Genomic DNA, 18,523 nt, shown 5'->3' on the forward strand with positions numbered 1-18,523 from the left:
CCTCTACCAAAACCACACAGGTGACTGTGTGTGGTGACTAAATTGTCCATAAGTGAGAGTTGAATGTGCGTGGCCCTGTGATAGACTGTTGGCCTGTCCACAGTGTTCTCCTACTTTCACCTAATGATTGCTGGGAAAGGTGAAATTGTTTTGTTTTTCTTTCCGGAGTTTCACTCAAACAAAACCAATTCTGGACAGTTTATCAACATAAACAGCAACACTGTCATTTTTACAAAGTGAAATGTTGCACATATCTTTTAAAGTAAGGGCCCCTTCACACATAGTGCAAAGTTTGGTCGAAGTGCACACAAAGCAGGAATTGTATGCAAAACATGTAGAACCATACCTGCCTCTAACGCCTCGTACACCTGTTGCTTACAACTATTTGCGTACACCAGCAGCTGAAAGACAGTGTGCGCTGTGCGAACTCATCGCACCCTCTCGTGGCAGGTGCCGGCCAAATTCCAGGTGACACACACGAACATCTAACACCGCTCGCATGGCACTTAGAAAATTTGTGACCAGTCACACTCTTGGCACGACAAATGACTGCAGACACTCACAGTGAAATTTGTCTAAGTTCCCCACGAGTGTGACTTTGCAAACACACACACTGACATGTGGGTGCGTGCACTCCACTGACAGGAAGTGTGGCTTCCGAAAGAAGCAGCTGTGGGGATCTGTCATTCTGGATATCCCAGCTGGACTAACCCTAACACCTACTGTGTTTGGACAGACATGGACGAACAACTGTCCACTGTGAGGCGTGTGTGTCTGATTGCTGTACTTACGTGGACATAATTAAAAAGACCATCACGTCACCCACATGAGCTCTATTCCACATGATGCAGTGTCAGTGCTGCGGCGCGCCGTCCACAAGAGACGCGTGTCGGGAAGATGTGCACAGGCTGACTGGACGCACCGGACATCAGAGCACACTGCTTCTCATTCATGTCATTTTATGATTGTATGTCAGTGACCATGGGTCATCGACAGAGGACTAGATGGATCATATTTGTACTGCCTGCTTGATAAATGCAGTGTTTTTATATGGTGTGTGATTTAATTTTTTTTTGTAATACTTCCATGTCCTTCCTGATATGAGGCAAATTCCTGCAGCTTTCAAAGGACAGCTCCGTAGCTCAGTGGTAAAGTTTCTGACTGAGTCTTTGGAAGACGCGAGTTCCAGTCCCATGGGTGGTATGTTTTTTCTTCTTTTTTTAAATTTATTTCACATAAGCGGCTCGATGTAGCCCCACAGGTGGCTGCTGTTTTTCTTTTTTTATTCCACATAAGCGGCGTGATGTGGTGCACCTTGCACTGTTCCTGCTCGAAAGACACCGTCATGTGCACGAACTCTCGCGCGATGTTTTGTGGTGTGCTAATTCGAACTGTTTCACGCTGTTTTGTTGTGTTTGACCAAATTTCGCACTATGTGTGAAGGGGCCCTAACATGCTAATTCTGAAGGTTTGAGTGTTAATTGACATACATTTATACACGTTTATTTGTAAAAAGCAACACACAATTTACAAATCAGAAATTTGTGTTTGTGGATCACAAAACACGTGCAAATCAAGGAATATTTGTAGATGACCCTCTGTGCATTTGCAGGTATTCATGAGACAAATTTAACTCCATACTCAGCTACCAAATAGGATATCATTAGAAAAAAAGCTTGCTCATATGATTTCTTTGTGTTGTTTAATTCAAGTGTTCATTGCACCCTGTTATTCTGCCTGAATTTAAAAACAAAATAATAATAACAATAAAAAAAAAGCCAACTACATTTAATAACTTATTAGGCAGTAGTCTTAAAAAGAAAGCCTGGTGGCGTTTAAAAAACAATGTAACTCCTATACCAAATAAAATATAATTGACAAAGCAAAACTGAAGTAGCAACATTTGAGTGTCAGAACAGGTTAAACACAAACTGAAAGGTTGTTATGTTGATTCCTGTGTATGGTCAGTTATGAACTGGTGCAACAGGAAGTGTGACTGTATTTGGTCCCTGAGTAAGCCAGACAGCAAAACAAATGAGTTCTAATAAGACAAAGCCTTAGCATGGAAAGGTCATCTGGATATAAATACCATGAAAGGTTTAAAGCCTGCATAGAAGTGAGAAAAGTATATATTTAATGTTAATTAATTCACACAAATTTATTATTTTGAGTTTGAGATTAGTTGAGGAATACTGTGACTAAATAAATAAATAAAAAAAACAACTCATAGCATCATTGGGTAATACTGAATGGTTCTCCTTAATCACTATAAAAAATGTGCCCCCCCCCCCCCCCCCCAAGAAAATTTTCAGGAGCTGCCACGGATCATTAGGAAGTTATTAAATGAACTGGCAGCACAGAAAACACATTTTTGATATATGATAAGATCTGCATTTAAATTGGTGCGCAGAATGTGCAGGTTATGGATCATGAAGTCTTTCACTCTCATTTATCTCCCTTCACCTGATGAATATTAAATGACTGAATCCTCCTCACTGGTGTCCATTCTTATCATTCACAGACATTGGTGCTGGTGCAGCATGCAGTGGAAGTGCACAGCGCATCTCTGGAGACTCTGTGCTTCTTTCTGACTTTTCTCGCCCCTGCGGTCACTCCACTGTTTGTACTGTCTGAGCGCTGGATCCATATGCCATGTGGGTGCTTCATTAACTGCAAACGGGATCCGCTGCAGCAACCCTCAGGTATGCTGGGCCATTTTAGAAACGTAACGGCTTTACATTATGAAATGTCATTCTTATCATTCTCCTGTATAGCTTACTTAGAATTTGGCTTGACTTCACATTGTTCTTAACCGCATTTCCACAGTGTTTAAACGAAGATTCGAATTCAACCTCTCCTTCCAACAAGGTTATGGTGTGTACAAATTATCCCACGCTGCCATATCTCCGCACAGCCCTCCCACTGAGAAGCCCGACTATGACAGCCTTTTTAACATCGACTTCCCCACTACTCATCTCGATGTACTACAAAGCAGTGGCCTCTCCAGCTTTGGGCCTGATTTTGAAATCAGCACCACGTGCCCGGTGGATAGCTCCTGTCATGCAGACCTCATATTGGAGGCAGACACTGGTGGAAGAGAGGCGCTGGCTGCTTGTCCATCACTTCCCCATGATGACCACGGAGATGATGATGACTTCCGCTGCGTCCCCTCACCCCCCTGTAACCACCATGAGCAGGGCTGTGACCTCACAGACAAGTCGTCAGTGTTCGAGGGGCCAGAGAGGAGGCTGTCGCATGAGGAGTGTCGGAAAATTGAGCTGACCGATTGGGAATGGTGCAGGAGTAAATCAGAGAGAACACCCAGACAGGTACACTGATGCTCAAAGTAAAGAATTTATTAGAATAATTGCATGCAGTCATTTTTATTCATCAGCCATCCACAGTCTACATTCATTTCCCTCACTTACTCAGGTTAGATGTTTTCTTTTTCTTCTTTTTCCACTTACTCAGTAGGATCATGTCGGAGTTTCCAAGTTACGTGTCAATGCTCGAAGTAAAGATGGTTGCACGCATGGCCCATTTGCTCACAATGTGTACAAATTAAACAAAATTATGCTAATAATATTGGATCTAATCTTGCAATGTTGAAACCAACATTTGCACTATTGATAAGTGTGGAGACCTGAGCAGTGTCTGTGGCAGTAGCTGCATCCATAATATATTTATGTTAGGTCATATCAGCAGTACTTTTTGCAATATTCAAATCAGAATACATAAGAAGCAGCAGCTACCAAACAAAAAAAATGTGATGTTCCCTCAGAATATCACATTGTCCAATATACTGCAGTACTCATTTAATGCAGTTTTATATAATAATAATAATATTAATAATAATAATAATAATAATTTATTAGACACCCATACAAAACAGAAATTCACTCATATACAAATGACCAAACTCATAACAGAAAAGTCAAAGACAAAAAGAAATATAAGGAAATAAACCAAATACATGGTGCAGAAAGACGTAGGCAGAAGCAATGCTTATCTACGCCTACCCTCCTGTATAAAATCAATCAAACAGGCATATATGCCTGTTCATAAACATTTATATCCCACACAATCTGAACACAGCAGCACATAGTTACAGATAAAAGAAGTCAAATATTTCTCCAGACAACTCACAAAAAAAAAAATGAAGGTTCCAGTACAACAGCATCTACACATAACACAACTCAACCATATTAATCTAATACATATCTAGAAAATACCATTTGTTTGTATAAATGTTTGAACCGGTTAATATCTGGACATTGTTGAAGTTTCTCCGGTAAATTATTCCATTTTTTGGGGACACAAATGGAGACACAGAAGCACCTCGTTGCGCCCGCAATTTTAAAATAAAATGTACCCCTTAAATTATACATTCCTTCTCTCAGCGTAAAATATTCTTGAATTCTGAGAGGTAATTGTTTATTTCTTGCGTTATGCATCAACTGAACAGTCTTAAATGAAATCACATCATAAAGTTTTATTATTTTGATTTAATAAACAACGGATTGGTATGATCCCGAAACCCTGAATTATGAATTATTCTTAATGCTCTTTTTTGAAGGATGAATAATGATTGTAATGTAGTTTTATAGTTATTACCCCAAACGTCAGCACAGTATGTCAAATAAGGTGCAATCAATGCACAGTACAAAGTATGTAGTGATTTACCATCTGGAATATACTTTGCCTTATTCAATATTGCAATACTTTTACAAACTTTCTTTTGAATATGATGAATATGAGCTTTCCAGTTAATTTTATCATCAATAATCACACCTAACAACTTATTTTCCTTGACACAATCTATATTTACCCCAAGTATATTTAACTGTATTTGTACATCCAGTTTATAATTTCCAAATAACTAATAATAATTTTTTTTGACCAATTTAATGACAATTTGTTCATGTCAAACCAACTCTTCAGCTTTATCATTTCAACTCTTAAACAATAATTGCTGCAAATTCTCTCCAGAACAAAACAGGTTTGCGTCATCAGCAAAGAGAACTGCTTTAAACACACTGGAAACTTTACAGAAATCATGAATATATAAAATAAATAATTATGGTCCCAGCACAGAGCCCTGGGGAACCCCACAAACAATGTCCAGATATGTAGAACAGCAGTCCCGATTTTAACAAACTGCTTCCGGTTTTGCAAATACCTTTTAATCCCGTTCAGAGCCACTCCTCTAATCCCATAAAGTTTCAACTTGTTAAATAATATGTTATGATTGATTGTGTCAAAAGCCTTTTTTAAGTCAACAAATAGACCTATTACTAATTCCCTTTGGTCCAATAAATAGAATATCACAAGTAATGTTTTATAATTAGTATTCTCAACATTCTGCCAAACAGTACATGATGGTACAAGTGCATCAGCTGTCATTGGCATGTGAGCAGCTGTTAATCCGTTATTGTCTGGATACTGAGTAATAAATAGAGCACCTTCACACCCCTTGATTATTTGTAAATAAATTGTATTAACCCTTGACTTTCTTGAGGGAGGCGGGTTAATGGACTGTGCATCCATGAGAAGGTCTTTAAAGTTAAGGTTGAGATGTGTTTAGTCATATAGTCATGGGTTTGTTTTGGATGTGATAGGAAACAAACCAATCAGAGTATCACTTGACACACAATTGATCTCTGGTGCAGGCCAAACAAATAGACCATGGTCCATTTGAAAAGGTAATGCTTTGGGCGGTTCCAGGCAGACCATGGTACAGTTCACCTGTAGTGAGAATGCAAACCGATCCACTGGACTAACTAATCATGTGAGCCAAAATGAACACAATGGCTTTGTTGAGGCTGCCACTTCAATACAGATTTATTGCATATCTGATTCAAATCTGATGTTACTGATTTGACTGTCAACATTATATGCATGTAGCAAGTGATCAGATCCAATCTGTGTGACAATCCATATTTAACTATTATCTACATTGGTTGCTATAGTAATGCAGTCACACACATGGAAGCAGTCACATGACTGCTGTTGGTGTCACTTTGCAGTTCAGATGCTGCAACTAAACTCACATGCAAAGGGCCGCATGTGGCATGTCTCTGTCCGGCCCTCATGAGGTCTGTGATTATTATTACATATATTAAAAATGTCAAGCTTGTGTGTTGCAAATCATTAGAGAGGTTTATTTAGGTATATTTAAATATTTACATATTATTACAATAATAAAAATTACATATAAAAGCTATTAAATAGGTAATTTTTTGTAAAATTTGTAATGGGAGACAGCCGAGTTATTGATGGTGTGGCCCTCGGACATAATTCAGGTTCCCTATGTGGCCCCTTGTAAAAATTAATTGCCCACCCCTGCTCTTGACTGATCTCAATTGTAATGTCAATTGATGGCAACTTTGTAAGTATTTCTATATATTTGTGCTGCTGGTGGGTGGCAGCTGCCCGTGTGTGTCTGTGTAGTGTGTGCGCATCCAAGCATTTGTTTGTTTGTTTTCCCACTGGCTGATTGACCTGAAGAACAGCTGTCGCCAGACACCATGTTCCTGTAAATACACCTCTTTTTTGATTTTTACTTAAGGCCAAAATATGGCCATTGGGTATTGAAGACTTTGCATCCATCCATCTGTCCGTCTGTCTGTGCTCAGCATAAGTCCATTCCTATTACTATTACTATTACTATGTGGCTTGAGTCAGATTTGGGAAAAAAATCAAACCTAGTTCCAATCTGGAAAATCTAAAAATTGGAATTTCACTGGCAATCCAAATGTGGCCAATGAGTCACAGGTGCCATAGTGTACAGTCATTTTATTTAAGACAAACACAACTTTGAACTGCTTGTGAAAACCCATAAAATATAAAGTGATGCAAGAGCTGAGGTGTCTGTAGTGTAGTATCACACCCCACACACACAGAGAGAAGCCCCTATCAGAATTAAAGCAGTGAAGTCTGGCAAAAGTTCTGTATCTAATCTTAAATAACTCCAAAGTTGGAGCTGACATACAACCCCTGGCAAAAATTATGGAATCACCGGCCTCGGAGGATGTTCATTCAGTTGTTTAATTTTGTAGAAAAAAAGCAGATCACAGACATGACACAAAACTAAAGTCATTTCAAATGGCAACTTTCTGGCTTTAAGAAACACTATAAGAAATCAGGAAAAAAATTTGTGGCAGTCAGTAACAGTTACGTTTTTAGAGCAAGCAGAGGGAAAAAAATATGGACTCACTCAAGTCTGAGGAATAAATTATGGAATCACCCTGTAAATTCTCATCCCCAAAACTAACACCTGCATCACATCAGATCTGCTCGTTAGTCTGCATCTAAAAAGAAGTGATCACACCTTGGAGAGCTGTTGCACCAAGTGGACTGACATGAATCATGGCTCCAACACGAGAGATGTCAATTGAAACAAAGGAGAGGATTATCAAACTCTTAAACGAGGGTAAATCATCATGCAATGTTGCAAAAGATGTTGGTTGTTCACAGTCAGCTGTGTCTAAACTCTGGACCAAATCCAAACAACATGGGAAGGTTGTTAAAGGCAAACATACTGGTAGACCAAGGAAGACATCAAAGCGTCAAGACAGAAAACTTAAAGCAATATGTCTCAAAAATCGAAAATGCACAACAAAACAAATGAGGAACGAATGGGAGGAAACTGGAGTCAACATCTGTGACCGAACTGTAAGAAACCGCCTAAAGGAAATGGGATTTACATACAGAAAAGCTAAACAAAAGCCATCATTAACACCTAAACAGAAAAAAACAAGGTTACAGTGGGCTAAGGAAAAGCAATCGTGGACTGTGGATGACTGGATGAAAGTCATATTCAGTGATGAATCTCGAATCTGCATTGGGCAAGGTGATGATGCTGGAACTTTTGTTTGGTGCCGTTCCAATGGCATTTATAAAGATGACTGCCTGAAGAGAACATGTAAATTTCCACAGTCATTGATGATATGGGGCTGCATGTCAGGTAAAGGCACTGGGGAGATGGCTGTCATTACATCATCAATAAATGCACAAGTTTACGTTGATATTTTGGACACTTTTCTTATCCCATCAATTGAAAGGATGTTTGGGGATGATGAAATCATTTTTCAAGATGATAATGCATCTTGCCATAGAGCAAAAACTGTGAAAACATTCCTTGCAAAAAGACACATAGGGTCAATATCATGGCCTGCAAATAGTCCGGATCTTAATCCAATTGAAAATCTGTGGTGGAAGTTGAAGAAAATGGTCCATGACAAGGCTCCAACCTGCAAAGCTGATCTGGCAACAGCAATCAGAGAAAGTTGGAGCCAGATTGATGAAGAGTACTGTTTGTCACTCATTAAGTCCATGCCTCAGAGACTGCAAGCTGTTAGAAAAGCCAGAGGTGGTGCAACAAAATACTAGTGATGTGTTGGAGCGTTCTTTTGTTTTTCATGATTCCATAATTTTTTCCTCAGAATTGAGTGATTCCATATTTTTTCCCTCTGCTTGGTCTAAAAAAGTAACCGTTACTGACTGCCACAATTTTTTTCCTGATTTCTTATAGTGTTTCTTAAAGCCAGAAAGTTGCCATTTGAAATGACTTTAGTTTTGTGTCATGTGTGTGATCTGTTTTTTTTTCTACAAAATTAAACAACTGAATGAACATCCTCCGAGGCCGGTGATTCCATAATTTTTGCCAGGGGTTGTAGTAAACCTTGAAACATAAACACTGCAGTTCTGACCAGTGAGGGAACAATGCGTGACATGGCTTTTGTTAACATACTTTGGATCCCTTAGAGACAATGCAATAATGAGACAAAAGATAAATCTTTTGCAACATTACGTAAGTGAAAAAGAAGTATTGCATGGATCCCACACACCCATGCCACAGTCGATTTGAACTTTTCCCATCTGGCAAACACTACAGAGGCTTTCATGCAGAGAGACAGTGTCATTCCAAGAGCCATAAATGTACTTAACCAGTCCATCAAGTGGTCCTGTAGAGCTGTTTGTACTTAAATCATAGCTACCTCAGTGCAGGTTTGAACTGCAACAGTAACATTGCACAACCTGAACCATTTTTATGAACAATTGCACATTATGTACACTGTATGTCACGCTGATCTATAAGTAACATTTATTTTTGAAATGTACTATTGCTTCATGCAACAACAAGTAAAATGAATTTAAACACGCAAAACTGCGCTAGTGAGCAGAAACTAACAGACTAATTAATGTTATTACAGTGAGGCAAAAAGTATTTCAACCACCGTCTGGTGGTGGGCCAGGAGTACCTCCTCCAAAGACATGCGGTGAAACTCGCACTTCTCGCCCTTCACAAACAGTCAGTTCTCTAACAACCGCTGCAGGACCTGACGTACATGCTGGACATGGGTCTCAGGATCCGGAGAAAAGATTAGAATATCGTCCAGATATACGAAGACGAATCGGTGCAGGAAGTCCCGCAAGATGTCGTTAACCAAGGCTTGGAACGTCGCGGGGGCGTTGGTGAGGCCGAACGGCATGACCAGGTACTCAAAGTGACCTAATGGGGTGTTAAATGCCGTCTTCCATTCGTCTCCCTTCTGGATCCGAACCAGGTGATACGCATTTCTAAGATCCAGCTTAGTAAAGATTTTGGCTCCATGCAGGGGGGTGAACACGGAATCCAACAATGGCAACGGGTATCGGTTGCGAACCGTAATCTCATTCAGCCCCCTGTAATCAATGCATGGACGGAGTCCGCCATCTTTCTTGCCCACAAAAAAGAAACCTGCCCCCATCGGGGAGGTGGAGTTCCGGATCAGCCCGGCAGCTAATGAGTCCCGGATGTAGGTCTCCATTGATTCGCGCTCAGGTCGTGAGAGGTTGTGCAGCCTGCTGGACGGGAACTCAGCGCCTGGAACCAAATCAATGGCACAATCGTACAGACGGTGCGGGGGAAGGGTGAGTGCCAGATCCTTGCTGAAGACGTCAGCAAGATCGTGGTACTCAACTGGCACTGCCGTCAGATTGGGAGGGACTTTGACCTCCTCCTTAGCCTGTAAACCGGGAGGAACCGAGGATCCTAAACACACCCGATGGCAGGTTTCGCTCCACTGAACCACCACCCCAGACGGCCAATCAATCCGGGGATTGTGCTTCAACATCCATGGGAAGCCCAAAATCACGCGGGAGGTAGAAGGAGTTACAAAAAACTCAATCTCCTCCCGATGGTTTCCAGACACCACCAGAGTTACTGGTTGTGTCTTGTGTGTGATTAAAGGGAGGAGGGTGCCATCTAGTGCCCACACCTGCAATGGCGAAGGAAGCGCCACCAGAGGGAGCCCTACCTCCCTTGCCCATCTGCTGTCTAGCAAATTCCCTTCTGACCCCGTGTCCACCAGTGCTGGGGCTTGAAGGGTTAAATCCCCGCTCAGGATTGTAACTGGGAGTCGTGTGGCAATCTGTGTGTGTCCCACATGAATGTTTTGACCCCCCCCTTAGCCCAGTCTCTGAGGGCGGTTGTTGTTGTGGCCGTTTGGGGCAGTTTTTCTGTATGTGCTCCTTTGAGCTGCAGAGAGAACACTCCCCGCGGACCAGCCTCCTCATTTTGGCCCTGTGCGTTTCCCTAACAACGTCAGCAGGGGGAGCTGTTGCCCCACGGAGCGCTGCGGCTGTGGAGCGTGGGGAGGACGGCCCCTTTTCGAACCCGGAAGGGAGAGGGACGGCGCGTATCCGGCCACGTCCTTCGCCTCGCTCCCGACGGCGTTCCTCCAACCGATTGTCTAACCGTATAACGAGATCGATAAGCCCATCTAAATCCCGGGGTTCCTCCTTAGCTACCAGATGCTCCTTCAGGACTGATGACAGTCCGTTTATGAAGGCAGCGCGGAGCGCAACGTTATTCCAGCCGGACCTCGCAGCCGCGATGCGGAAGTCGACTGCATATTCGGCTGCGCACCGGCGCCCCTGTCGCATTGACAGCAGCATTGTTGAAGCGGTCTCTCCTCTGTTAGGGTGATCAAACACTGTTCTGAACTCCCCCACAAACCCAGTGTATGCTGATAACAACCGTGAGTTCTGTTCCCAGAGCGCCGTAGCCCAGGCGCGTGCCTTACCCCGAAGCAAATTAATAACATAAGCTACCTTGCTGGTGTCAGACGCGTACATCACAGGTCGTTGTGCAAAGACGAGCGAACACTGCATCAGAAAGTCCGCGCACGTCTCCACACAACCCCCGTACGGCTCAGGGGGGACTTATGTATGCTTCAGGGGATGGTGGGGGGGGTTTGTTGAATGACCAGTGGAATGTTAATACCCGGCACGGGGTCGGCAGGAGGAGGAGCCGCAGCAGCGCTCTGATCGCGCGATTCCACCTGTGCGGTGAGAGCCTCCATCCTGCGATTAAGGATGATGTTTTGCTCGGACATCAAATCCAGCCGAGCGGTAAAGGCGGTGAGGATTTGCTGCAACTCACCGAGCACGCCTCCTGCAGACGCCTGTGCACCCTGCTCTTCCATTGGCTGTCCAACAGATGGTTGACACCCCTCGGGATCCATGACGCTGGCCGAGATATCCTGTTGTGAAAGTGTAGTGACACGGACCCACAACAGGGGGCGCAAATGAACGGTCAATAGATGAGCCAAAAAGTAACAATTTAATGTTGTGAAGGTGCACAACGAATACACAGACAATCTCAGAATCTGATAACAGTCAATCCACAAAGGTGACGTGTGGGCAGGCTTGAGGATAGAAGACGTCTGTCCTGAGAAGAGCCGGAACCACACGATTTCCGCCGCCACCGAACCTGGTGAATACTGGAGCCGCCAAGTCCCGAATTCCCAGGTGATCACCGTCCTCGGATCTGGTACTGCTGGCGAAGAACAAAGACAGTCAAGTGTGGGTGTGTGTACACCCAGTAACAACAACGGTGGGAATGCCACCTCCACCTCTAACACACACTCGTGCAGCGTCTGTTTAACCACTTATCTGACGGACGTAAGACGAAACAGTCGCGACCCACGCCGGTCCTCTGGTTGACAGCTGCAACACAATAGCTCTTGAAATCACAGAATACTGGCAGAGAATATTACCTCCATAGAAGTACGATATCTCGGCGATGAGGTGGAGATGACATCTGGGTTTTATGGAGTGAGATGATGAAGAATGAGTGACAGCTGTCAGGAAATAATGAGTGACAGCTGTCACTCCCGGCTGTGTCCGTGGCGGTAGCGCCCTCTCGTGCCTGAAGCCCGCACTTCAGGCAGGGCGCCCTCTGGTGGTGGGCCAGCAGTACCTCCTCTTCTGGCGGCCCACACAACAGACAAAGCAAATTAAGTATACAAAACCACTTAATTAAATGTGTTGCTAAACTTGGGTTTGTCTTACTATAAGTGTCTTGTGTGTACTCTGTGGCTGAGTTAGAATTTCTTTAAAAAAAACATGCAAATTGCTATTTTAGGGTTTTGTTTTGTTTTTAAACTGAGCAAATAATTTGTTTTAGAGTGTGGAATACTCACTTCTGTATAATATTTCACTTCTGTGAACTGATCCTCATAACGTGTAAAGTGAAATCAAAATACCAGCATGGCTGCAGCTTTGAACACTGTTACAAACAGCCCCGGCCTCCCCTATTACCATTATAACTGGTCTGCTGTCCCAATAAAGATCACAGCTTTGACCCCCTAAAACAAACAAAAAAACATCACTCATTCGTTTTATCTTAAATTTTCATCCTCGTTTCCACACCAGGAGCAACATTCGGGAATAAATCCGAGCAGCTCGTCAGCTCACCTGAGCTGAAGTGGATCCAGAGGAGTCAGTCCGCAGCTGGCAGAGGTGGATGCGCTCCTTTCCACCCTGCAGTAAAGAGCGCAGATCAGCAGCCTCCATGACGTGTGCGCGCTGACAGTGTGAATGAAGCCTGACACGGTTTATAACGAGTCAGACAAACGTCTCTCCTCCAACCGGGATGTGCAATTGTCATTAAACCACGAGAAAGATCTGATGTGCGCACCTCCATGCGCCTCCAAAAGGATCCCCACGAAACTTTGATGTCATTTATTTGATTAGTTTTGTCCCGTTTTAAACCTCCAAAGAGTTCTTCAACTTACTCCAGCAAAACACACAGAGACAAAATAAAAATAAATAATAAATATAAGCCAAACGTCGTCGTCACCATCATCTCTTCCTGCCTGACTGACTGACAGCAGCAGCTGCAGCATCACGTATATCACTGACTGTAGCAATCTAACGTTCCCGCATTTTTGTAGCAAGGGCTAAAATTCCGGTGCCCCAAAGCCATTAATTTTGGCAATGTTGATTTGCCAAATATTTATTAATTTTCCCTAGCAACTACATACAATTGGTTATTTCGCTGCACTTGACCGCCCAAGATGAGGAATGATACGTTCTCTGCTTCTGTTGGTGGAAATGCACTGTTGAATGAGAGTCAGTTGGAGGAAGTGTTGTTTTAATCATTCATATTACATGTAGGCGCATACTATTACGTAAAACTGACATTGATAATACTTTTTAAATATATATATATTATGACTTTTCCCCTCCACATCTAGGAGGGCAGCCGCCACTGATACACAGACTATAAAGCTGCTGCTTTTTTCACACGTTTTGAACTCTGTGGCTTAAACAACCGAAATGCATCCATTATTGCATTGATTGGCAGAATAAAAGACACGTTAGTAAATATAAATTCTCACCTGTTAGTTTCGGTGGGATTCATCTGAAGAAACTAGAAGCACTCGGAGAGCGCAAACCTCCGGCAACGCCATAGGGTTACTAACGTCCCTTTGGCAAAGAGACTTATTGCACGTCGTTTCACGCATCTACCATCATGTTTCAGATTCAGTGATTAACCCTCGGTTGTCCGAGGGCATTTTTTCAGTTCACTCGCCTGGCATAAATGTTTTAATTATTGCTGTTAACAGCTCTCCCTGTATCCCACAATCAAGTTTTATGTCTCTGTTCAGGACAACCTGTACTTTCAAAATATATATGCTATAGTTGTGTTTTACAAGTGTAATAAAGGCTTACAATCAGAAATAAGAAAGGAAAAAGTAAAGCAGAAAATTATTTTCCACACACATTTATTCAAAACACACAGCAAACTATAATAAACAACTGTTTTGACACTTTATAAAGGCAATTTGGGCTCTTGTGTGAAAGACTGTACAACAAAAAGGTTCAAACAATAAACAAATACACATTTTCAACAATATATACAAAATGGTCTATGCATTTTGTTTGTCTTCATCTCAAAGCAATTTCTGTCTACTATTACACAAAGGTCACATCACAAACTTCTACTATGAAGTTGACTGTGTGTTTGTTCTCTCCTGCTCTGAAAGCAACATTCACACTTCGAGGCTCATTTAGTTTGATGAGTGGCCCCTCCCCCTCACTCCATTGATATGGTAAACAGTGCTTTACGCCAGAGCAAGAGAGCTTGCCACAGGCTTATCCAGTAACATTCACAGAAAAACTAGTCGAGCAATCCTGATACTCACACACTGTTTTGAGCACATGAGATTGTATGAGAGGCTCTCCATCTGCTCACTTTCACTTTTGCCATGCGTAATGGCGCAGAGCGCATTGGAGCAGCCAGGGAACTATTCAAACGGGCCAACTAGTAACACATCAATCCTAAAAACAACCTTTGGTGTGTCACGTGAGGTGAATGCCCTGCGATTGGATTTTGGAAAACCATGTGATGGTGAACCAATTCCGATTGGACACTCACATTGCTCACGTCATCACACAGCTTTATGAGGAGTACAAAGATGGTGGATGATGGCTCAAAAGCCCGCAGAATTAACTTTTCAGCAAAAAAGTAAGTTTCTATCTCATATCATTAAAAAGTTATTCATAATTTAGTAAAGCTTGGTCTCAGCCATCATATAGGGTTAAACCCTTAGATCTTCAGCAAATGTATTTATAAAGAGAAACTGCTTGAACTTTTTTTTTTTCTAATAACAAGTTAATTCAGTAAATAGAAACAAATGCTAATTTATTGTTGTGTCATAACTTAATTTTTGTTCAGCCTTTGTGACCCGATGCAAAAATATTGAAATTGGCCCTATCCTGCAATGATAAAGAATCCTTAAAAAAAAATTTACTGGATCCGGATCGTGTGCCACATCATTACCAGAATTTGATGACTTCTAAGTTTGGCCAAGATACACCTCTGGTAAAAATTTCATTGAAATCCGTTGAGGATTTTTTGAGTAATCCTGCTAACAAACCAAACAAACAAACAAACGGACGCGACCGAAAACATAACCTCCTTGGCAGAGGTAATAAAGCATCCTTTTTTATCCAAAAGGATGAGGATGTATCACCTCAATGGCTGTTTTCGATACAGACCTTAATATATGTCTTTGAAACCTCTATTAGTGTGTAATCTCCCGCCTTTAAATAATACTGATTGATATTAGAGCAATTCATGAAAAGCCCTTTAAACTCTGTCCACTAATCCTAATTATTGTTGTTATAGACAGCATGCCCTCTTTTTCAATATGTGACACCACATGCTTAATTATTGTGTTGTTTTGTTGGACCCAGCTGAATTTGCTAAACAAGGATGAATAGCAAAGACCAAATGATGAATGTATGCTGCCATTGGTGATAGTGGACAAAGATGAGGAAATATGTTCAGCAAACAGCAGTGCAGCTATATGCATTACCTCAGTCACAGGTGGAATAGATGTGATATTTAGAACAAGACCACTTTTTGCAAACTTACACAACAAACTGGGACATGAACAGACAGTGGAACATGCAACTCTGCACACACATAAATAAACACCATTCTCTCTTCCCATCTCTCTGCTCAACCTGAACATCTGAAATGTTCTGGTTTAAAAATCACCAGAGGGTGGAAAATCCGCAGAGCATGCTGCTGCAGCGTGGCTTTGGTGTTCACTTTGCATCATGCATTAGTCTGAGATACTGACTGCTGGTGTGTGTGTGTGTGCGTGCACGTGGCCATCCTAAATCTTATTAGTAGCTTTCTCACTGTATGTTGCTCCTGCAACACTGTTGGTTAAGTTCTGTTGGAAACAAATACAGCTGGAATTATAATCAGCAGCGATGTTGACCGTGTCACAGTGTCGTGTGTAGTGGTGAAATATTTAAACACAGCAGACCGGCCAAAATCCAGTCAGATAAAATGATTTGATTATTTTTGCATTATCTCATCAGTGTTAGCCCACCCAGTCTATATTGCGACCAGCCTATTTCCAAATACTCAACAAAAATATAACGCAACACTTTTGGGTTTGCTCCCATTTTGCATGAGATTAACTCAACGATCTAAAACTTTTCCACATACACAATTCATCACCATTTCCCTCAAATACTGTGCACAAACCAGTCTAAATCTGTGATAGTGAGCACTTCTCCTTTGCTGAGATAATCCATCCCACCTCACAGGTGTGCCATATCAAGATGCTGATTAGACACCATGATTAGTGCACAGGTGTGCCTTAGACTGCCCACAATAAAGGCCACTCTGAAAGGTGCAGTTTTGTTTTATTGGGGGGGATACCAGTCAGTATCTGTGTGACCACCATTTGCCTCATGCATTGCAACACTCTCCTTCGCATCATCCGTGAAGAGAACACCTCTCCAACGTGCCAACGGCAGGCAAAATGTGAGCATTTGCCCACTCAAATACAGGTTACAACGACGAACTGGAGTCAGGTCTGAGACCCCGATGAGGACGACGAGCATGCACATGAGCTTCCCTGAGACAGTTTCTGACAGTTTGTGCAGAAAGTTCTTTGGTTATGCAAACCGATTGTTCCAGTAGCTGTCCGAGTGGATGGTCCTCAGATGATCTTGGAGGTGAACATGCTGGATGTGGAGTCCTGGGCTGGTGTAGTTACACGTGTCTGCGGTTGTGAGGGCTGGTTGATGTACTGCCAAATTCTCTGAAAACGCCTTTGGAGACGGCTTATGGTAGAGAAATGAACATTCAATACACTAGGCAACAGTTCTGGTTGACATTCCTGCTGTCAGCATGCCAATTGCACACTTCCCTCAAATCTTGCGACATCTGTGGCATTGTGCTGGTGGATAAAACTGCACCTTTCAGAGTGGCCTTTTATTGTGGGCAGTCTAAGGCACACCTGTGCACTAATCATGGTGTCTAATCAGCATCTTGATATGGCACACCTGTGAGGTGGGATGGATTATCTCAACAAGGAGAAGTGCTCACTATCACAGATTCAGACTGGTTTGTGAACAATAATTTGAGAGAAATGGTAATATTGTATATGTGGAAAAAGTTTTAGATCTTTGAGTTCATCTCATACAAAATGGGAGGCAAAACCAAAAGTGTTGCGTTTATATTTTTGTGAGTATAGAGCAACACATCACAACTTTGAGGTCTGAAAATTTTTTGAGGTCCACCCATTTCAATTTGTTCATTAATTTTGTGTACCTGCTTAAGGTGCATTTACACATAAGCAAGACACGTTATGAATGTCATTTTTCTGTCATTCATGACACATTCCTGACATTCTTAACGTGACTTAACACATCTGAATAGGTTTCTTAATAGTGCGTGTTGGTGCGTGATATTCTTGATATTCGTGGAGCATGTTTTTGCCTGTCAAAAAAAATCTTCCACGAATGTCACACACCACCCTTATTTCGTCTCACGTCGTGGAGGTCGCAACTGAGCGTATTGATCCGTCTTGATGAGTAGTGATCCTTAACAGAACATGACAATGTTCATAGTGGCTCCTGTGATGGTTCTTGAAGCCCAAACTGTCACGCGTTATTACGAAGTGACACGGAAACTGTCAAGTTTTGACACGACTTGTAATGCGGCATCACATTTCACTGCGCGCCACGACAAATCAGTTTTCTGTCACGTGCGCACAATTAAACTCGGCTCCACAGTGTTCACTTTGATGCAGTATGCTGAAGAGGAACAGTGACGCAAAGTCAGCCAAGTGTCGTTCCACAGTTCCTGCTGAAGCTCCTCAGGATGCTCCTGCAGGTGTTCCACCTGCTGTTTGTAAAATAAAATAAAAAAATTGTCAATCATCATATCTAACCTTATCAGCAGGAGTTACCCCAAGGCTCAATATTGGGACCACTCCTATTCAGTCTATATGTCAACAATTTGTCAAAAGTATGCAAGAATGTAAACATGCAGCTATATGCAGATGACACAGTTATATATGTTCATGCGGAAAACCAAAGATGAAGTTGCTGCAAATGCTTTCCTGGGGTTATGATGCCAGTCTCACACTGGCTCCAAAACTCATGCCTTCACCTTAACACCAAAAAAAAAACGTTTGCATGTTTTTCTCACGGCAGACATCGAGTAACCAGCCATCTGTTTTAGTCAATGGAGAACAATTGCAAGTGGTAGAACAATTTAAGTATCTTGGTGTTACTTTTGATTCAAAATTAAACTTCAAAGATCATATAAATAGAGTGTCCAATATCATTAAATTCAACCTATCAAACTTTAAACATATAAGACCTTATTTGACCATGGAGGCAGCGAAGGTGTACATGCACTCGATGGTCTTTAGTC

General features: G+C 42.1%; 1 protein-coding gene across 1 annotated transcript in view; it reads left to right on the plus strand.

Annotated features, from left to right (window-relative positions):
- The window catches only part of LOC117508490 (probable G-protein coupled receptor 149), a 56,089-nt gene that overhangs the window by 4,177 nt on the left and 33,389 nt on the right, over window positions 1-18,523 (plus strand). The window contains exons 2-3 of the mRNA XM_034168261.1: window positions 2,522-2,702; window positions 2,827-3,329. Of these exons, the coding sequence (XP_034024152.1) occupies window positions 2,522-2,702; window positions 2,827-3,329 (684 nt within the window). The remainder of the gene's footprint in view (window positions 1-2,521; window positions 2,703-2,826; window positions 3,330-18,523) is intronic.

Source organism: Thalassophryne amazonica, chromosome 4, assembly GCF_902500255.1.
Source record: "Thalassophryne amazonica chromosome 4, fThaAma1.1, whole genome shotgun sequence".
Taxonomy (NCBI): Eukaryota; Metazoa; Chordata; class Actinopteri; order Batrachoidiformes; family Batrachoididae; genus Thalassophryne; species Thalassophryne amazonica.